The 23,289-nt window shown below is 38.2% G+C and overlaps 1 protein-coding gene across 9 annotated transcripts in view; it reads right to left on the bottom strand.

Annotated features, from left to right (window-relative positions):
* Positions 1–23,289, bottom strand: part of LOC144043678 (RNA-binding Raly-like protein) — a 79,255-nt gene that overhangs the window by 3,265 nt on the left and 52,701 nt on the right. For all 9 annotated transcript variants that reach the window (XR_013291141.1, XR_013291137.1, XR_013291143.1 and 6 more), the window contains 3 exons: positions 3,555–3,630; positions 2,105–2,152; positions 549–748 (listed from right to left, as the gene is read on the bottom strand). Coding sequence is in view for 1 of the 9 variants with exons in the window: in XM_077557571.1 (XP_077413697.1) it covers positions 549–748; positions 2,105–2,152; positions 3,555–3,630 (324 nt within the window). In the remaining 8 variants the exon portion in view is untranslated. The remainder of the gene's footprint in view (positions 1–548; positions 749–2,104; positions 2,153–3,554; positions 3,631–23,289) is intronic.

The following is a 23,289-nucleotide window of genomic DNA, read 5'->3' on the forward strand; positions in this document are numbered from 1 at the left end:
CGTTGCCTGAGCCCTGAGCAACTGTGATGTCATCTTCAGTCGACAGCAAATGGCAAAATGGCCGCCCCCTGAGATGGATATAAACGGGTGGATTTTGCTTCATAACTCATATTCCACAAATGGAATATTAATCAGAATGTCATGTTTAGGCTAGTGAGGTCACATATAACATTTTATTGTCAAAAAATGTTTATGGTTGACTTTCCCTTAAAAAAAAGTCTTAACCCTAATCTTAACACTGAACCCATAGTATCATTATCATATCTTATGAGATTGCTTGCAAAAATATCGAGATATGAAATTTCATCCATATCGCACAGGCCTACCACAAACATCAAACATCGGTACTCTGTCGTACTGTAAATGTGAATAAATGAATCATTGCAATTTGCCATTTTAGGAATTAATGGTAAAATAGATGCTTTGAGTATTACGAGACTATAGATAATATTAATGCTCAGTGGTCATACTTTGCCCACCCCTGTTTTAGCCATACACAATCACACAGTAGCTGTAAAGTATGAGAAAAAGCTGCAAAGGAAACATACGTTTGGGCCCCGTGACAGAAGACTGGACGTTGACAAGCCGGGAGGAAGAGGAGGAGGAGGAAGAGGATGGGGAAGAGCAGGCCCGGACAGAGAAAGAGGACTTGATCCTGCGCGGGGCAGAGGGCACCACGAGCCGAGAGCGTTTGACCGGGATGACGGCCCGGGTGGGCGGCACCACGCGACCGTGGTACTCAAACAGTCTGAAGACAAAATAGACACAATGAAGCAGAATGCAAATGAGCCATGTTAGGACAAACACATTTTAAATAGACAGTGTGTAGAATTTAGTGCCATCTAGTAGTGAACTAATAATTCATTCATTTAAAAACCCACTATAAATTTTCTTACAGGAGGCTGACATGTTTTGTCGCCATCTTTCTGCTACGGATACGCGAAGGAGAAGAACTTGTAAAGCTTGAAGCTTATTTTTTGAAGAATTTGCCAAAGTGCTGCTTGTTGTGAAGTGAGTTTAGTTCACAGCCTTCTTACAGCACTTGTATCGTAAGTTTGTGCATGCAAGTCAAGGCCAAACAAACCCCCCCCAAAAAAATGGCCGAACGATAGGTCAGATCTCAAACACCTCATAAGCTGAGTCACTGTCTAAGTTTGATACACCACAGAAAAGAGTGCCCTGCCAAATTAGAAATCCACAGTACAGTACATAAAAAATAAATGCGGCTCTAAAATCGTGATAGATCAAGCTCTTGTCTCTGAGTCATACTCTTAAGGCCAAGTCAAGTTTTTTTCACGTCAAGTCGCAAGCCATCAAAAGTGACTCTTCTCTCCATCTCTGCCTAAAATACAAATAATGACTCAAAGTAGGCATGCAAACACTCTGGAATAATTCAAAGCACAGGAAGTAAACAAAGCAATGAAAATGTCAAAAAGGAAGATAAATAGACAGGAATGAGCAGCCGGGGGACAATCTGACAGTCGGCGCTCGGGTAAATGCGTCATTAGCAAGCCCGGAGTGGAAGAAATAAAAAGCTCCCGATATGACGTTCATTATGCCTACTTGCTAATACGCTCACTTTGCCTGGGATGCTAATTCTAATGAATATATGAGAGCAGTGGTGGGGAACCTTCTTTATAAAGTATTTCATAGTTGTGTTATGCAAAGCCAAAAATCAAGGTCTGGTCAGTATATTTAAACTTGGATTTAATACCACGTTTTGCCTCACATTGGCAAAGGATTAAAATGCAAAATGTAAAATGAATGAGCTTTCACTCAAAGCGTTTCACACCGACTCCTCATGACGATGCAGACGCAATTTGGGGTTCAGTATCTTGCTCAAAGGCATTTCAACATGGTCACAATGGCCAGGAAATCTAACCCACAACCTCTTGGTAGGGAGAAGACCGCTCAATGAGCCATGCTACCCCAAGGAAAAAATATTTTCTTTTGTGTAAAGAGCAGCACTCCTTCAATAAAAAGCAGTAAACTGATCAAAGCTAATAAGACTGCTTGTTTTTTTCTGTTTTTGTTAAGCAGTAAACTGATCAAAGCTAATAAGACTGCTTGTTTTTTTTTGTTTTTTTTTTAATAAACAACATACCTGCTGTAGAAATCATCCCTGTAGTAGTCATAGTCAAACTCATAGCCACTGCAAAAACAAGTCAAAAGTGAAGTTAGACATCCCAGATGAACTCTGAATGAGGCTGATGATTAAAGGAGTGCTCCCACATGATCAGAACCCCTTTTGGTTGACAGGTCATTTAATGATAGCAAATGTTTGGACAAGCCTGCTCGCCGGTGGCTAAGATAAGCAGTCTGGATTTACAATTATCCTGTAAAAACAACCATATATGAGTTGTCTTTAAGGGTGCAAAGTGTGGTAGGACCTCGATTTAACAGACTAATTGGGGGAAGGTGTCGTCAGTTTGAACCAATTTTCTGTAAAAGTACTTTTTTTGTGTCTTAAAAAGACCCAATACAGTACAAAATTGTTGTTTTGTAAAAAATAAAATAAAAACAAATCATAGCCTAAAAATGGCCAGATCATTTGATTGGATTGGAAAAGCTGCCAACAGTGTTTACACGTTGGTGAGTTTTTGTTTGTTTGTTTGTTTTAAGCTTTCTCTAGTCCACGGTATAATCTGTTTATCTATGACAGGAAGTGCTTGTCTATGCCTGTTGATGGTGCAAGTAAATGTGCTGTGGTGAAGTGTAGCCAATTCTGGAACCAAAAGATTTAAACAACTACTTTAGGAGCGGCATTTTGAGTGGACTGGACACTTTTTTGTCCGTTGAATCCGGGGTCCAATGGTTCTGTGCTTGTTATATCAAGCTCTTACTGTATATTGTTTAATTAATTGACTGTTTAATTGTTGTGTAAAATTGATATAAACTGTAAGTGAATATAGAAACACTAAACAAAACAAACACACAAAAAATGCTCAATGTTTCTGTTTCAGTTGGAAATAGGGAAGGGGAAGGGAAAAAAATAGACACGCCAAAATTTTAACAATATTAGACAAAAATATTGGACTCAAAATACACAAATATTTCACAAAAATAGAAAAATACACAAATATATATTAGATTAAACGAAGATGCAAATATGAGATAAAAACTAAAAATTGACAAAAATATAAAAATGTTAGAGGAATTCATCTTGTATCCGCATTGTGTCTTAGCTATAAAACGCGTATTAAGATGCAGACAAAAATGAATGAACAAAAAAGTTAGATGAAAAAGACAATTATTATTTTTTTTTTTTTTAAAGGTAGAAAGTATATGAACAGAATTACAAAAAAGCAATATTCTTTAGTCTTGCCAGCATTATGTGTACTTATTGTATATTATAATCATATTTTAGTATACATATATTCATTAGGATTTTCTTAACGTACATCCAGTGGCTTGCATTAAATGTTTACATCTCAAATTCCTGCTTATAATTATTATCCTTTTTACATTTTGTGCTCATCTCTTCTGCTTACATTTGAAATAAAATGAGTTAAGTAGTTTGTTAAACTATTAATCAATGAAATGAAGAATCCAACCTGTAGAGGGTTGACAATGGCCTCTTGGTGGCCATCTTGGGCCGGTATGGTTTGGGCTCTCCTGCCATGTTGATATCTGGGGAAACAAAGCACATTCATGCAATAAATAAGACATGCGACCAATCTTTTAACGTTGTCAAGATTTTGGCCAGAAAAACTTGCTAAAGGTGTCAAGGTGAAACGGTGTGAACATTTCATATCATGATTATCGTAAGCAAAAATGGTTACCACTTATTATCATAATATTGTGAAAAGAAATTTAACAACTTGTATTGTCATACCAACACACATTTCCACATATGGCACGAAATTGGATACCCAAGGTACCAAAAGTATTGAAATGATTAATCTTGGTCTAATTTTTTATATCATAAAACCATGGCATTTGAACAGGGATGTGTTTACTTTTTATATCCACTGTGTGCATCTGACTTGTTTTTTTGTTCACTTCATCTTCTTCTATATGTTGTTTCTTAATTTGTTTGTTTACTGTTACAGCACGCAAAAGATAAGAGAAGCCGAAAAAGACGATAATAACTCTCAGACGGAATTAATGATAATCATAATTAGAAACGGAGACACTGTTTAAAATGTCACCACGGTTTACCGGTAAAACGTTTCATGCCTACAAATGAGTCCCACTGATGCATTAGCAGATGAATCTGCACACAACGCCCGTCTCATTGTTATGATTGACAGCTCCTTCGACACGCTCCAAAAATGTCCTGGCTTCTGCTCAATCAGCCTCGAGTGTAAACTGCTCAAGGTCGCACATGACGACGCAAACAAATGGCAGACAGCCTGACACGACAAGCCAAGATGTGCGTCTGACGGATGACTCACCGCCGCCGACACCTGCGAAAAAGTTGTACTGATAAAATATTGACAGGCTCGGCAATCAAGAGAGAGGGAGTTATTTAGCCTGAAGACGGTTTCCACCGCACTCAAACTGGAGCATGTGCGGAAAAAATGCTCATAATACAGGCTGTCCCATACTGCAAATCACTACACTTAAAAAAAAAGGGGTTCAGATATCATTCGGACAGACATGACAGCATTTGACAGCTCAGGCTTGCCAGTTTGTGTCAGCATATTGTATCATTCCCTTGCCTGTGGCTTACAGTTGACATTGGAACAGCACTGGAAAATTGTTACCTGGCAAGAACTGTATCTGCCCATGACTGCTGTTGGGCACAAGTTTGATAAGCTTTATTGACCTTGCACTGCTTCAACGTGTAATACAATTCACAGGATGCTTCAAAGGGTGATAAAGCTTTACCAGTACCAAAGGCAGGTTGCTTCAAGCCAAACATTATATTGATCAACAGGCTGAAGTTGGTACGTGGTTTTCTTTTAAAAATAAGATATTTAAAATAAAATAAAAATGGGGGGGGGGGGGGGGTCTCTACCCTGAATGTTTAGCAGTGTTTTTTGAAGATTTATTTGGGTCTGATTCATTTATTTTTTTCTACAATGGATTTCAATGGGCGTCAATCTACGCCACATGTCTATGCTGGTTTTCACTATTCGTGTGTTGGCCTGCTCTCTATATATCCATGAATAGCGCAGGTTGACTGTATAGTGACCTTTTGCCCTGTATTACAAAAACTAAAAAAAATTTGATTAAAAAAACACACCAATATGGCAAGAGTACACAAATATTAGAGAAAAATGTACAGATATGAGAAAACAATACTGAATATTAGACTGCAAACAGTATTTCATTAAAATAAAATAAATGCAAAATGAATAAATGAATGAATGAATACAAAAATGACCAAAAAGACAAACAATTCATGATTATAAATATACATTAGGAAAATACATAAATATTCAAACAAATTAAACAAAGATTGGATAAAAAGTACAAAATGTCGCAAAAATCTAATAATATCAAACAAAATACACAATAATTATTATACAAACTAAGCACACAATTACAGAAAATTTTACAAAAAAAAGAGAAAACAAGGCAAAAAGTGAAGAAAATAAAAAAAAAAAAGAAAAGAAAAATGCACCAGCTTTAGAAAAATACCAAAGTTTTAGTGAAAAGAAAGCACAAAAATAAATATTAGATGTGAGACATATTACTATCATCATCATCATCATAGCAGTGCATACTACAAACAGACAACAAAAAATACATGGGGAAAAAACACACACAAAATACAAACTATTAAGAATTACAAAACAGACAATAATACACAACTGTAACAACAAATATATGTTTGAAAACAAAAAACAAACTTTAGCATTAGAACAAAGCACAAGAATGATGTATTAAGAAATATGGGATTAGGTTTTCATTTGTATAGCCTTTTTCAACCTACAAGACACTCAAAGTGCTTCAATACTGACTCGTTCCTCTACTGATGAAGCAGCATGACAAGTTTCAGTATCTTGCTCAAAGACATTTCCACATGACCACAAGGGCTGGGGATCAAACGCACAACCTGTGGGTTGGGAGACAACCACTCTACCACTGATCCATGTCTCCCCCGAAACTCTATGGACCAAAGAAATTATGGAAAACACAGAAATACTAAAAACAATTGAGAAAATATAGAAAATAATGGAGAGAAAAAAACACAAATATAATAGTTAATTGTTAAAAATAAACTTCCATATTGCTCCTTATTACTACTGCATGTGTCCCTCTGACTTTCTGTTTTTGTCCCAGAAAGAAAAACTTGTTGTAAAAGAAGTTTCTTGCGCGGAAGATCTGAACTTTTTTTTCAAGGAGATGTCAAAATTAGTTTTCCAGTAGACTCTGGCATAGAATGCTGTGTCCATTAGTGTTGAAGTTCTGGGTGCTAGCATACTTTTTTAATTTATGTTTGACTGGAACTTGCTTTGAGGTTGGACCTCATATGTTCCAAATGCTGAGCCGTCTCGAAGGCAAGATATAAAGTCTGCCTAGCAAAAAGTGGCCAAAAAAAGCAATCTGTCTCATTTGAAACAGCACGTCCCCATCTTTTTCTTTTTATCATAGGACTACTAAAGCAGTAGGAGGAAGAGGAAGAGAGGAGGAGGAAGGCAGGATGCATCAGTGGCTCTCAGGTGCACAGGGACAACTGCATCCTAGTAATTAGGCTGCAGGAAGACATGAGCAACGGCTTCCGTAACAAACGACGCTCTCCTGCGGTCCCCTCTCCGCTCAGGTCGTAAAAGCACTCCGAAATGAAACACTTCGCGACGGCACCCCTGATTAATTATACTCATTATGCGGGTAAAAATGGCGCGAAAGTGTGTACTTGTTGCCGTGAGCGTCCGTTAAAAGCTGAGGAGGGAGAGCGGATGGAAGGGCGCCGTTGCTAAGCAATAGCAGCCCCAAAAGTCCAGCTTTGAAATAAAAAAAAAGTTTCCTCAAGCTCAAGTCGTAACTACAGTACAGCACAAGAACTAACAGACTGCGAGTCCTACAAAAGAAATACAATTGTCACTCACTATATCATGGATTCAATTTTTATGCATTGAGGTTTTTTTTTAAAATCCTACACGCAGTATATTGCAGGATTTTGACGTAGTTATTTTTCCAAGTGGAATGATACTGCAGAAAAGCCAGGAGGAAAGAGTGCATAAAAAGACACAGAAGGATCATTTGAAACCTAACAAAAAAAGCGAAAGTACAACTCGCTTACGTTGCTCAACTGCTAAGCATTGTTAGCTAGAGTAATTAAATATAGCCAACAACCACAAGATAGAATAAATTGCAATCCCTCTACCTGAGGTCAAGGCAGAGTTATTATAGTTTAGGAATTTTTTATTTTAGTTAGTTTTTATTTCATTTTGAGTTTTGTTTTTTTAAATTTAGTTAGTTTTGAATGCGGTTCTGGTAGTTTTTATTAGTGTTGATTATTTAAAAAATGCTTAGCTTTAGCTTCGTTTTATTTTTTTTGTTTAAAAAGAAGTGTATTACTTGTGTGCAATATTTAAATTGGGGTGTGCATGCCAGATCCACCACACCAGCATCTACTGAAATTTAACTAGAAAATCCTTCTCTCACTGGTCCGGCTGGTGTCTGTGGATCTCACTCTGCTTCATCTATTCTTCCTTGTTTTTTTTGTTTTTTTTCCTTTCGTCTCTTGATCTGTTGGAATTTAGAGGTTTCTGGGGTTGGTGAAAGATTCTGGTTTTGTAACCCTGTGGGTGATAGGCGGTGTCCGGTTGATGCTGGATTTCACATTGTCTCATCTTTCTTTCCTTTGATCCTTCCTCTGGTCTCCTGACAACTTCACAACTCTGGCTATGCAGGATTTTTAATAGGTTTCAGGTGAATTAAAGAGCACTCACGCATGCATGCACGCACACACACACAAAAAAGAGCAATGATGATGACATGTTGAATCGGTAAGACTACCGAATGAACAATACTGAGCTCTTTTTAAAAAAAAAAGACTAAATCACCACCACACATTAACAGAAGACCAAAGATGTTGGTTGCAAAAGGATTTCATGTGTATACATCTAGTGTTTAACCTTTTGACTGCCAAAAACGTTAAATAACGTTTAGTAAAATCCTACGGAGGAGCGCCAAAGACGTTAAAAGACATTTACCAAGTTTTTTTTTGGGGGGGGGGAAACGGGTGGAGTAAAGTCTTGGCCAGCTGTGCTGAAAGTATCAAGCAGATCTAGTTAGTATAATGACTATTTTTGGCCCCTAGATGGCAGCGATGACTCTCTTTGGACAAGATCGGGTAGGCGTCAGTAGTAGAAGACGTGAGGCGGAGCTAGAGTGTTGAGGGCACAATGGCTGAGAAAGCGAAAATGGCGACCGGTGGCAAGCAGCTCACGCTTGATCGTTTTTTTCAAAGAAGAGAAGCATCAACCAGTGCTAAAGAGCACATTGATGACGACGATGATGATGATGGCGACTCTGACGTTGACGTCGAAGTTGGAAGCGTTGATGCGGCGACTATGATCACGTCATAAAGCCTCACCGGCTAGCGATGCTAACGCCGGAAAACGCGGAGCACAACCAAGCACTTCTGCACAGGCGGACGTTCAATCGGATGACGAAGAGTGCCCCGAGTCCAATGCATATTCATCGGAGGAGTGGGTACAGTCTGATCACGGAGAAGACACTGGTTATGGACTACGATGCCACCATGAATGGAGTGGATAAGATGGATCAGAACATCTCTTACCACCCGGTATAGGAACTGAAGGGCATGAGGAAGCCAGACGTAACACCACCGTAACGTCACCGTATCATGATCCTGAGAATAGACTTGATGGCAACATGGCCAAACACACACTGCAGTATATACTTGCTATTCCCCAGAAAAAAAGGCCGGCAAGAAAGTGTATCATCTGCATGCGAAGGGGCCATCGCAGTGAAACTAATCTGTTGTGCAAATCCTGCTGCTTGCACGCAGGGGAGTGTTACAAAAAGAAAAACTGTATTTGAAACATCCACACAATTGTAAATAGTACCACGGTTGCACATGTTTGTAAATAGTTTGCCAAATTGTTACACTGTTGAATGTAAATAAACGTATTTTGCTATCAAAAAACACTTTTTCATTGTTGGTGGTAGTATTTTACAGAAATAAAGCACTGTTAAGGTGTTTGTGGAATCATTCATGGAAAAAAAAAAGGTGTCAAATTCACTAGAGTGCATGAAATAATATCGTTTCACAAAAAGCTTGATTTCTCCGTATTTTGTTTCAAAACAGAGCATTTTTCTGATGAAAGATGTCCAATCTTTCATTTGGTAGTATGTGTGTTTCCATAGTCCAAACACAAAATTTTCTGTGGACCTTGAAAGATCAGTCAAAATGCTTAAATCGGCTGGCACCCACGGCATCCCTTTTCTGAAAACGTCTGGCAGTCAAAGAGTTAAGAAGTGTTTATTTTTGAGTGAAAACTTAAGACCCCACCTTTAATAAACACGATGGTAAAATAAAAAAAGTAACACATTTCTTATCAAGCGTTGCATTTCAATGTTCAATGAAATTAGTTCAATTGGAGCCAAAATTCAAGCACGCAAAATTGTCACCTAGAAGCAACGTCATCTGAAGGTGCTATTCTATTGGCTGCTGCTAGATAATGTCACTTCTGCGTGACACTTTTAAACATCCTTAATATAGAAAAATAAATATACTTAAAATCACATTTAAAATAAACCCTAAAGGCTCATGTATTAAATTAATTACCAAAGACTAAAACGAAGGACATTTTCGTTAGTTTTAGTCAGTTTTGTAAATGTAAAATGTAGTTAAAGTTTTCGTTTTTTAAAGCATTTTTGTTTTTATATTATTTTGTTAACGGAAATGTTTTTTTAATTTTAGCTTTAGTTTTTTAAAATTAGTTTTCGATAACTAAAATAATCTTGGGTCAAGGACACAGTCGGTGTAGCACTTGCAATCACTTTTTGTATAAAGGTTACAAGATAAACAAAAGCACAAATCACACATCACCTGCCAATTGCCACAGATGATTCCGAGTCACTCAACACAGTGTGGCAAGCAAACCTGCAAGTTAACTCGACACACGCTGACTCCCACATCCCTCTAGAGGACAGGCCCCGCTTTTTAAAAGTCACACGCATTCAGTGACAGATAAAAACTGATACAACAGTATCATAAAAGACTGACCAACCAAAAGTAAGTGACGTAATTGACAACTGCTGATATTGCGGGTAATGAGTGACACATAGACTGCCCAATTAAGTGTGAGTGACGTAAAAAACAACAATTAATGACTGACACCTGAGACATAGACAGGCCAATGTAGTAATCAACATCATCAACCAACCGTTGAGAGTATTGACTAACGTGGGTGGGCAATTCATTTTGCAAAAGGGCCATATGAAAAAATGGAACGCTTGTCAACAGCCAAGCTAACCTCAATTTTGTCAATGTCAATTTTAATGTATTTAGAAAAACAATAGCAGGCGAATAGAATGACAGAATCAGACTACAATCTGACTTTTTACATTCTAGAAGATCAGAAAAGCCTTTAAAAAAAATCTTTATTGTATTTGGTAGGTCGGGAGCATACAGACACCGTTCCTCCCTGCACCGTGCAATGTTCGCAGGGAGTCCAGGCCACAGGAGTTCAATAAATCTCATAAAATAAAAGTTTTGTTTACCAACGGTCCGGCTCAGTAAGACAATACTTTTTTTTTCTTTTCTGGAGAGCTCAGAATTGTTCATTCGGTAATTTTACCAATTTGACATGTCATCATCATTGCTCTCTTTTTTTTTTTTTTTTTTTTTTTTTTTTAATATATATATATATATATTTTTTTTTTTTTTATTTTGTATGTGGATGAGTATGTGTATGTGCATGTATGTGTGAGTGTGTATTCATTAGTTCACCTAAAACCCATTAAAAAATCCCATACCGTTCACCTAAACCGAACACTTCCAGCCAGAGTCGTGAGGCCGTCAGGAGACCCGAGGAAGGACCAAAGAAAAGAAAGGAAAGTGAAGTGACTATACTGAGGGCAGCTGGGGGCCATGGGTCCATGCATCAGGAAACTTGGCAGCGTCCTCAACAGAGGTTTGTCCACAAAGCAAACAAACAATGGGAAAAAAAATCAGCCAAACATTGATAATAAAAAAAAAAAAATATATATATATATATATATATATATACACATTTCTTTCTGCAACTCCTGTATAAGATTGCTTTGGATGAGTGCAGGTGATTGTACTTGCCAAAGTGTTCACAGGGCAGAGATGTATGACACCACATAAGAGTCTACATGACGTTAATCCCCCAAAATAATCTTTTGGCAGGCAAAGTCAGAACAAAGTCAGTGCCTGCTGTGACTGGCGTTCTTGGGATTGGGTGAGCGCAGCGCATTTGATGATGCGATCATGCAGAGCACCTGCACCAATACAAATGCGTTTCTAAAAAGCGCTCCCGAGATTTCAATCTACGCCGTGTTCCCTGTGCCCTGTAAATCTGACAGGCCAGACTTCAATAATCCCTGATCTTGTCTCAAGGGCACACGCAACAACGACGCTTCCATTTTTTTATTGCACCCGAGAACGTGTTTCCTCTTGGAAAGACGGCATGACAAAGCAGACACTTTCAATGAGTGATTGTGGCAAGATTGAGAATACATTCAAAATGGGACCAACAAACTAGCCACACATAACATTGTGGAGCGACTGCATATCACATGTCCTGTTAAAAAAATAAAAATCACCATTAAAAAAGGTAACATCACATACTCATCATTGGTCAGTCTATATGTCAATCATCACCAACAGCCACAACACTACTGACGAGTTTATTACATAACCCGCTCGTCATGTCATTCATTAGAATTGGAGTTATGTGCTCTCTCATACGAGCTCTAGTTAGGAGGTGAGCAGCAGCATTTTGGACCAACTGGAGACGTTTGTGGGAGGACTGGCTGACTCCAAAATAAAGTGCATAACAGTAATCCAGCGAAGGCATGGATTACTTTGTATTCTTTCTAAGTACTGTTGTGAATGGAGAAGCTTTATTTTAGCCTCCCCCCAAAAAATGATGCTCCTATTTAAAATGACTGCCCAATTTAAACCCCAAGTTTGAGACTTGTAGGCTTTAGATAAGATGCCAGGGGGCCCAAATCAACAGGGTGGGATGTACAAGGGCCACTCGGACCAAACATCGTAATTTTTGTTTACTTTTCGTTGAAATTCAAGTTCAGTACCATCCAGGCTTTGATTTCCTCCAGACATGACAAAAGTGGACATTTTGCTTAGCGTGATACAGACCTGACTGTCTTAAGATGGAACCCAGAGGCAGCAAATACAAAAACAGCAAGGGTCCCAAAATTGAACCATGCAGAACACCACATGACAGTGGGGCACAGTGGGACTCAGAGGAACCGAGGCGAACACAAAAAGTCCTGCCTTCCAAGTAGGATATAAACCACTCTGGAACGCTACCACAGCGCTACCACAAAGGCCTGTACCTGGTGCGGCAAACGAGTCAACAGACCATTGTGGTCCACCGTATCGAACGCTGCAGTCAGTTCCAACAGAATAAGACATAGTCTCAAATGTCATTAGCCAGGAAAACTCATAACAGGGCTCACTCATTCATTTCCCAGAATAATAGTGATTGGTCAATAACATAGCTCAGTCGTCATTATTCACAACACTAGGGGTTGGTCCATCTTCATTGTCATTCATTCTATCAGTAGTTGGTCAATTACCTTACTCGTCATTGGTCACTCAAAATGTCAGTCATAAACCGCAGCTATAGTTATTTAAGTTACTTTTCATCATTGGTCAGTCCAAATGTTAATAATTATTCACAGCGTCAGGAATCATTTGTTAGTGTCACTTTTCATTGGTTAATCTACTTCTCAGTCATTACCCGCATTTCAGCGGTTGTTCAAGAACCTCAAATGTCATTGGTCAATCTGCATGCCAATTACAATCCCCAAGACCAGTGGTTGGTCTAGTACCTTACTTGTCATTGGTCAGTCTCTACAAAAATCAATGAGTGAGTGATTCCCACATGCATGAGAAAACATTCAATTATGGATGAACAAAACAGCCGCACACAATGTTGCGGAGTCGCCACATGTCATGCGTCTACTGAAACATTCATCACCGTCACAGACACATAACAGCCAATCCCATCAAGTCCAGGGCGAGGGAGAGACCACCTTGTATTGAGTGATCTTCTCTATGTTCGTAAGGGGACGTGTGGGATTAATCAACACCTCGTCCTTTCTTAATGAATTCTCTGTACTTTGCTCTCGAGCCCTCGTGAGGAAAATGGCCACTTTGGCAGCCCGTAAATTTCATCCTGAGCTCCTAATGTGATTATTTTTTATGAGATAGGCCCAAGTGTGGGAATTTGAAGGGATTAATACATCATGAGCATAGTGCCAAACTACAGGTTTTAGTGTTCCATTTGGATAAAACCTGACGAGGCAACATTTTCATGATAACTCATTCTTCTATGGCCTTTTAATCAAGCCAGAGGCAAAACAATCTCTCAGTATACGACCCTCAGGTGCAAAATGCTGTTTATGTGTCATCCATTTTGAAGACGAAAACTACACTTCAAAAAGGACAACTTTAAAAAAAACGATTTTGAAGGCCATTTTGATTTAAAAAAAAAATGTAAATATGGGGTCAATATGCATATATGCAATACTGTATATAGCATCAATCCCAATTTTCTAGCCGATCACTTTTTTTTTGAGAGAGAAAGTTCAGTATTTTTCATTTGTCAGTCTTACCAAGTCAACATGTCATCCTCATTGATCTCACTCTTGTGTGTGTGTGTGTGTGTGTGTGTGTGTGTGCGTGCGTGCTCTTTAATTCACCTGACACCTATTAAAAATCCCATACCCTTCACATTAACCGGATACTTCAGAATCCCACCAGAGTCATGAAGTTGTTAGGAGACCAGAGGAAGGAACAAAGGAAAGAAAATGAAACAAAGTGAAATTCAGCACCAACCAGACACCACCTTCCACCCAGAGTTACAAAACCTGAATTTTTCACCAACCACAGAAACCCCTCAATTCCAATAGATTAGGGAGACCTCAAGAGACCAGAGGAAAGACTAAAGAAAGGAATGAAGAATAGATGAAGCAGAGTGAGATCCACAAATGCCAGCCTCCACTGATTCAATGAATCCGGCCAATCACTGATGACTGATCTTTTAAAAAGTCTCAACTGCCAATCCCGCTTTCTGCTGATCCCAATTTTTTTCAATAATAGCAGCATACACCTTCAGCATTCCAATCTTGTTTTATTGTAAAACATTGAACAATATCTGTGAAACAATACAAGTGGGTCTTTTTTACTGCACATGAAGTAGTTCTCTCAAATAAAACTGAAAATCCTATTATAGTCACCGAGTGCGGGTGGTTGTATGCATGGCGAGCAGAGTGCAAAGATAGGGTGGGGTCTTTCCAATGAGTGTTTTATAGTAACATTATCAACCAGAAAATGTGTCTGTATAGTGAAAAGAGGTCCAGTTGACCAGAGAGTACAATTCACAGTGTTAAAGGCAGCTTCGGTGACAATCATAGGTCAGCGTGGTATATGGTGTCTGTTTTGTGGAGGAGACTTTTTGAATATCTATCCATCCATTTTCTTAACCGCTTATTCCTCACTAGGGTTGCGGGGATGCTGGAGCCTATCTCAGCTGGCTTCTAGCAGTAGCTGGGGTACACCCTGAACTGGTTGCCAGCCTATCCAGGTTGAATATCTATATAAAGTACAAAGTATAAAGTATGTAGTACATGTCCGTAATCCAAGACTAGGATTAGACTAAGGACAGTCAATTTAATGAGAAGTAGCCGAACCGAATGTGTAAATGAGGATTTATTCGGGGCACCTAATTTGATTTTAACTATAGAAAGAAGTTTATTGATGTGTATTTCAAATGTAAGAGCTAGCAAGCCACGTTCTCAGATATTTGTGACAAGTAACAAGTTGAACAGCAGAACCATTAAGAGACAGAATAATGAAGGGGTGCTCCATTTACGGGAAGTTACAGATTGTACAGTACGTTTAGTTTCCCCTGTGTTCAGTGATAACTGCAGACTGTAAAGAGCATTTTAAATGTTAGTAAAACTCCACTGAAGCGTAGACAGGGCAGTGTGGGAGAAAGAGCTAGAAGTATAAATAATTGTGTCATGGTTTTAAGGTTACCAATAAGAAGGGTTATATTGTTGATATAAATACTGATATGTCAGACTATGTAAGAACCACGGGGGCACACCAGAAGATGTGGTAGCAGCGCAAATAGTCTTATATATGATTTGCCAAAGTCTCATGAGAAATGAGGTTTAATTTCACGGTTTTGTTGCTATTTTAAAGGTGTTTTTTGTAATTATTATTATTATTTTAATCGTTATCTAAAGTGTTCAATACTGCTACTTTCCCGGTATAGTTAGCAGCTAACATTAGCGTTTGCTGAACCGATTTTCAGTGAGGTTTGCTGAAGCCAAAATTGGCCAAACTTTTGTGATATTCCTGATTTGATTTCGGAGTGTTTGTGCTATTTAAAATACATATTTTTCTCTTACTTTTAGTACTATCCCAAGTGTATTCCAATTTAGGTAGTTTGCAGATAGTGTGAGTAAGTTAGCATGATTTTTTTCCAATTCTACCATGAATAGCAAATGTTCCTATGTAGCCTTCCGAGACAGACATTATTACATATTCATAATTCCAGTTGTTGCACAAACCACCTGAGAGCCGTCTTACGCAAGCCCACTCCTCACTGAGCAATCAAAAGGCAAGTACACAGCATGCAATACGCACATAATTTTCCCATTCAATAACCACTGATGTATGCTTTAAAGCTGCCTAAAACCTGCAACAAAGTCAGTAAGACAACCAAAAAATCTGAATTAATTTATACAAATAATATCAATAAGATACTGATATTGTGCAGAAAAAAACACTGTCCAGATCAGCACCTACTCATCATCTACTATGAAAGAGAGTATTTTTTATTTATTTTTTTACTTTCATTATATAGTTTAGGCTTTACACAATCAGGATTTTTGCTGCCGATCACTGATCAGTGAATTTTTAAAAACAAACTATAACTGATCACCGATCCGATCAGAAGATGGTGCAATATGTCAATTTAAATAACTTGTTTATTTTCTGTATATTAAGAAACTAATTAGGGTTTACGCGATCAGGATTTTCGGGGTCGATCAGCGAGTTTGAAAAAAAACTGATACTTGATCACTGACTGGATCATAAGATGGAGAAATATATCTATTTAAACAACTTTACAGTTGAGCCGTCAGTGCCAAAATCCACGTATAATTGACACGCACTGGAATGCATTGGAAAAAGTAAAACAACTTTCTTTCAAAGAAAAAAATATATTAATTGTTAAACATAACATGTAATGTTTATATGTTTGTAACATGTCTGACATTAATCGGGAAAAAAATGTATGAATATCGTCATTCAGGTGGCCGGGGAGGGGGGGACTGGGGACAAGGGGTTGCAAAAACCAATGTTAAATACTATTGCTATCATGGTTCATCAGCTGTAAACCATCCTTACTTACTTACCAGCTAGACCAACTTCCTGGTTCCACATTCTGCTCCTGCCGTCTGTTCTTTTTTGGCTCGCATTGGAATCTGACTGTGTTACATAGTTCGTCCACTTCTTATCTGCACAGGACGCTGCATGAAATTGTTTGGAAACGTTTCGCAACAATCTACTCAAACTCTATTAACTTTCTTAGTTCAGTAATCACATCGCGAGAATACTTCAACTCACGTTCGGTATGACCGCAGTTTATCTTTAGCAAAAGTTTAGTGTGTCTGCATTTTCGTGTTCGTTCAAAGAACACGCCTGCCTGCTGGTTGCATCTGATTGGCTGAATGTGCATGGCATATAGAAGTTAACATAACTGCCTTTATATAGTGAAGACATAAACTCTTTTGAATTAAAGAGATGTTAAAATTAAATAAATAACATGCTTACTATTCGACTTAAAGTGTTTTTCAGACTTTATACCAGTCAAAAGAAAATGCATGAAGACTATTACTTTGTGATTGGACGGTCAAGGGCGTGAAAGCGGAACTTCCGGCTCCCAGCGCAAAGGCTAAAAATAGATTAGCTGTCAGGTCTTGATTGATTGCGCAAATTATGACATTACAATCAAACACTCATTTTGCATAAAACGCCAAATATTGTTAGATCCCGATCCAATCGATCAGATTGGTGTAAAGTCTAACTAAGCTGGATTCTTAGTTTACTTAAAGTTATCTGACAAATAAGAATTAAGGTTTTGTGAGGCCAAGATTTGATGCTGGAACTGGTAATTTCATTATTATTTTTAATGAGGAAAAACATTGGGGGTTTTTTGGTCATGAAAAAATGGCTTTTAATGTAATAAAAAAAAATGTATTAAAAAATAATCAAAATTATTCATCCATCCATTTTCTTAACCACTTATCCTCACAAGGATTGCTGGAGCCTATCCCAGCTGGCTTCAGGTAGTAGGTACACCCTGAACTTGTTGCCAGCCAATCGCAGGGCACAAAGAGACAAACAACCATCCACACTCACAATCACACTTACGGATAATTTGGAGTGTTCAATTAACCTGACACGCATGTCTTTGGAATGTGGGAGGAAGCTGGAGAAAACCCACAAAAGCACAGGGAGAACATGCAAACTTCACCTAGGAAGGACGAAGCCCGGACTCGATCTCACGTCCTCTGCACTGGGAGGCGGACGTGCTAACCAATCCTCCACCATGTCACCCTTTCAAAATTCTAACAAAATTAAATATAACATAAATCAGTTGGACTTACCATGACTAATTTGAGTTACTGCGTCTATTAAAGGGTACCTGTATCTATATAGTTTTGGGGTGGAAAGTGAAAATTAAGTAAACATTTCTTTATTAAAACAAAATTTAATTATGCTAAAATCATCCTTTTTGATCGAGACGTAGGCTACCTTAATTATCCATCAAAACAATCAAGTTCCAATGACACATTAAATTCACGATGGAGATTTTTGAACCGTATTTGATCCAAAGTAGTGTTACCAACAAAAAATTCCAACATGATCCAAAAAAAACCCCGTGTAAATGAATACTTTTGAGTCTGACAGATTATATGTCCCATGCATGTTCCCGTTCTTGGGATATGACATGAACGTAATGAGCAATGAAACTCATCAATCCAATATATTGTGCCCAATTGACATGCAAAAGACATGTAGTAACGGTTAGAGCAAAAGCTATCAAAATAAAACTACTTTTAAGACTATTGCAAATACATTTTCATCCAACAAGGATTCTAACACTCTCTTCCTGTATAGTATAGATACTCACATCTCTGAATACGACGGCGCCTGCCTTTGTACATGTCGGGAACGGACAGAAAAGACGCGAAAGATGCTTGACTTTGCCTCTTCTTCCTCCCTCTCCTTCTCTTCAAAAACAGACAGCCTGTGTGTGTGTGAGTGAGTGTGCTTCCAGCGCCTGACTCCCAACCGAGCCGCTTCAGACCATACCATTTGTCAAAGTATCCCGGGGGGTAAAGTCAGGGGTGGGGGGTTTGCCTATAATACCCCTTCAGTAAACTGACAGGTACTAATCCTGCCTGACCAATTTTTGTCACACAGATTTAGGCGCTGGTGTATTCCTGCCCTTCAAAAATGCTCCTAATTAAAATGTTTGAATTCCGTGATGTCTGCGCATTGACTCGGGAACAGATCATTTCATTCATTTCTATGGGAAGTGTTTATTAATAATATTATTTGTAAGGTAAAAATATTTATTTTTATTGTTAATTGCAGTTGTTTAAAGCAACACTAAGGGACTTAAGTGTTTCCCACAGATTTGAAATCTATTTATATGGGTGGACTCGGGTGGGTGGACTCTGGGAGTGGGGGCCAGTTGGGGGTGTTCCCAGGGCGAATTAATGTTACATGCGGTATATCTGGTCGCGACACGTTATATATATATATACACAGTGGTACCTTGGAGTTTGAACATAATTTGTTCCTGCGATGTCTTCAAAGTCCGAATTGTTCTACCTCCAAAATATTTTTTCCCATAGGAAATAATGTAAATGCAATTAATCCGTTCCCAAACTCCAAAAACAGAAAATTCCTATTTTAATTTCTATTTATGTTTTTACATTTACAGTGCAGTACAGTATTTAAACACTAAAAAATACCTTACCTTTTTTGCTGTGGTGTGATGGCATCAGTGGATGATAAATGCTATGTTAATGCTTGCTTTAGTTCAGTGCTGAGTTTGTGTATTTTACATTGGGCATATTGCTAGACTACTAAGCGGTCCTTGCGTGCGTTGTTTAACGTCAGGCACGTTGAACAGCTAAGGGGGTCCTCGTGCCAGTATTTACGGAAGACGTCATGGTAGTTACAACGGCGTGATAATCTCCTTCCTAATTCCACTGTGGTTCGTAGCACTGTATGTTTTTCTTTGCTGCCACTGGCACTGTTGTCCTTCTTTGGGCTCATGGCGAAGAAAATTGTCGTGGAAAAATCAAAATGCACTCGCGAGTATGGAGCACCTCCGGGAAAATTCACGATCTGACTGGAAATGAGCAGTGCATCGTCTCAGCTACCGCAACATGAGCATTCGGCATTGCTCGGATTCGCTCGGCTACACGTTTTCAAGGTACGTTCGACTTAGCTTCATTTGCTTGGGTGTTTGAACTCCGATTTTTTTTTTCCAGTTTACTTGGGTGGCCTACCCAAGTATTAAAATGGTGTGGGAAACACTGACTTGATTATGGTGGCGCCATATGGACAAAAGCGATAATGTTATGCCTGACGGAAGACATGGGGGCATGAGAACAAGCGCATTGCGTTGTTTTTGAACTCACAAACGCACAAATTGACTTCCGTCTTTTTAATGCTATAAAGCAGCCAGCACATTTGTAGTTTTTTGTGTGGCAGTGTTCCTACCATCCTCCTCAAAGTTGCTTAGTACCAGTAAAAAATAATACAGGCCCCCTCAGGCCATGGCAAAGGTGACATTCAACTAGTTTTAAGTTAAGTTTCATTATGAAATTTATATTTGATTAAGGTTGAAAAGTTCCTTAGTGCTACTTTAAATGAATAAAAATGGAAAATAAAATGTGCTTAAAAATAAAAAAAATCTGATGTATAGGGAAGCTACACAAGACACATTTAAGGAGTTTAATTAAGTAATGGTTTAAAATGTTTTCCTGTATTTTGGAAAGGAGAAAATATTTGTACATGGTGCCTTGAGATGCGACTGAACGAGCTTCCAAGTTTTTTTTTTTTTTTTTTTAGATAAAAACTGTTTTCGGCTGATTTTTAGGCTTTGACTTGAGAGTAAACATTTGAGATATGAGCGTTGTACAGCGGCAGTAAACTCAACTTATTTAACAGTTAGGCAGATAATGGACAATTCTAAAGTAAAACCATATAATTTTGCTTTGGATAAGTCAGTTTAGCTGAATTGATTGATTTGATTTGATGTATTTGTATCAGGGACAGTACATGTTAATAAACATTTCAGTAAATATGCCAGAATTAGCCAAAAGGCTATTTTTCATCTGCAGTCCCGAGACAGATTGTAAATGTCACCCTAGTAAAATAAAACTAAAATACACAACAATAACAATACTGTACATTCACAAAAATACTATTAAAATGTTTAAGTTACATTTTCATAACAAAAGCAATACATTTACTAAAATGTACATTAAAACCAAACAGGGATAAACAAATACAGGAAGCATTAGTGTTGACATTTCTGATAATCGGTTAACCATTGTTTAAGTTGGATTGTAATGTATGTGTCTAGATTTCTGATGTCAACAGGAGTGAGATTCCACTCGGTAGCAGCTCGGACAGAGAAAACAGTTTGACCAAAAGTACTTTTCCTAAAGGGAACAATACAGTCTCCCCTTGCGGCACCTCTGGTTCTCCTACGATCAGTTGTTCGGATGTTAATAAAATGGCGGAGAGGAGGGGATGTTCGACCATGAATGATTGTATGGATAAGAAATAAATATTTGAATATTTGACCATGTTTTCCCAGGTGAGTAACTTGTATTTTTGTAATATTGGACAATGATGTGAACTATTAGGTTTTGTATCAAGAATTTTTACAGTTCGCTTGTAAAGCAATTGTAAAGGTTTCAAGGATGTAATGTTAGCTTGAGACCAAATGGGTAAACAGTAGGTGATTAAAAAGACCCTAGCATGCATATACATTTTTGCTGCCTGTGTTGACATCTGATGGCGAACATGTCTAAAATTATTGAGGTTAAAATGTACACGATTACAGACCCAGATAAATGTAATTGGGAACGATTTGGAGCCTTTTCCCTAAAACAAAAACATCAGGCTCATCATTAGCTCTGCTGCTGGACTTACTGAAAAACATTGCCACAGTTTTAGATGTATTTAACTGCAAAAAGGAATGTTTCAACCAAACTGTGATATGAACTATGGAATCGGACAGCTTCTGAGCCACATTATTGCCATGAACGTAAGCAACAGTGTCATCAGCATACATTTGAACGGCGACATCAGCACAGGCAGACGGAAGGTCATTTCTATAAACTGAAAGCAACAAGGGCCCTAAAATTGAGCCTTGGTGACAAGACTTTCAGACCGGTGGAGAGATTAAGGGCTGCTGATCTACATGACTGCACTCTGACATGTTGGGAACAGCCAGAGAGATAAGACTCAATCCGCTTGATTGCATTTGGGGAGAAATTCAAACGGCATCATTTTGACGACAAGATTTTGTGATTGACAGTGTCCAAGGCCTTTTTGAGATGGAGGAACACAGCGCCAACAACCCCACCTCGATCAAGCAGAGCTCTGATGCTGTCGGTGAGGAAACAGGTGGCAGCCTCGGTAGAATAACGAGCTCGAAAGCCAAACTGCATGGGATGGAGAACATAGGGCGTGGTGTTTAAATTGTTATTTGTTTTGCCACCAGTTTTTCTGCAATCTTAGACACTGTGGGCAATATACCGATGGGTCTATAATTTGCCATGGAATGAGGATCACCGTTTTTAGAAATGGGAGAAAGAACAGCTGATTTCCAAATGCTTGGGAACAAACTTTGTTTGTGATGGGTTGTGTGACTGATGTAGTAATGAGGTCCTAAGCATCACTGTGTCCTTATCAAAAATGTCCTTGCATTTGGAGGGTCCAAGTTATTTTATGGTCTGCGATACTTCTGTTTCTGTGATGTTTATTAAACTGAAAATTGGTTGGTTTGTGCCTATTGATAAAGCGCACGTGTCAGTAGATGTAAAACTGCTTGCTATGTCAGCCACAGCATTAATAAAATAGCGATTTGAGTATTATTTGTTAGTTGTCCATTTATTTTAATTTTTAAAGTGTTGTGCTCTTTGGGAGTCATTTTTCTTAACTGATTCCCTATTATTTTATTTGATTTTTCAATTATGGTGAGAAAAAAAATTGGCCTTTGCTTTTCTTAAGGATCTGACTACTTTATTTCTCAGCATGGTGAAATATTGTCCGTCATGGGTAGATTTTTTTTTATTTGCTATTTTTAGGGCTTGGAATGCAAACAAACAATGCAAAACACATAGATAAGCTAAAGAACGGCATCAGAGTTGTGGTGTCATAACCGGATAAACAACAACTATTTGAACACAAACGATGCAGCCACACAAGTAGACAGACAATATAACAAGACTCACGTGTGGTTTACCCTCTGTGAAAAATGAATAATTAAACTGCAGCTTACTGAGTAAACGTGACTCTGCACACCAAAAGGAGCAGCACATTTAAGTGATGCAAAAATGTGTGAAAGAAAAAGAATATCTTTATATTCTATTTAAATATGGCAGTATTCAGTTTTTTACTATATCAAATACAATATTATGGAGTGCTACAGTTCGTATTTAAAAACAAAACAACATTTTTGTGGTGAGGCTTTTTAAAAACACGAATAAGAGCGACCAGTAACCCCAGGGTTACCCCTTTTTTATTTATTTATTTTTTACCCAGATACTTGATCATATAAACACGTATCGAGGTACATCCATTGAACGGAACATTTGTTTGTGTTCTGCACATGCTCTATTACAGGAACCGTTTGTATGTATGTGTGGCGGCCATCTTAAGTTGCCACTCTCTAATCCTGTCTAACTTGAATACATTGATTTCTCCACTGAGTTTTCATGTAAGTTTTGTCCCTACGGCGAAAATGTTACACACAAGTATGGGTGTATAAAAGTCCACGCGTCTGTCACGCAACCCACTTGAAATACACAAGA

This window comes from Vanacampus margaritifer, chromosome 2, assembly GCF_051991255.1.
Source record: "Vanacampus margaritifer isolate UIUO_Vmar chromosome 2, RoL_Vmar_1.0, whole genome shotgun sequence".
Lineage (NCBI taxonomy): Eukaryota > Metazoa > Chordata > Actinopteri > Syngnathiformes > Syngnathidae > Vanacampus > Vanacampus margaritifer.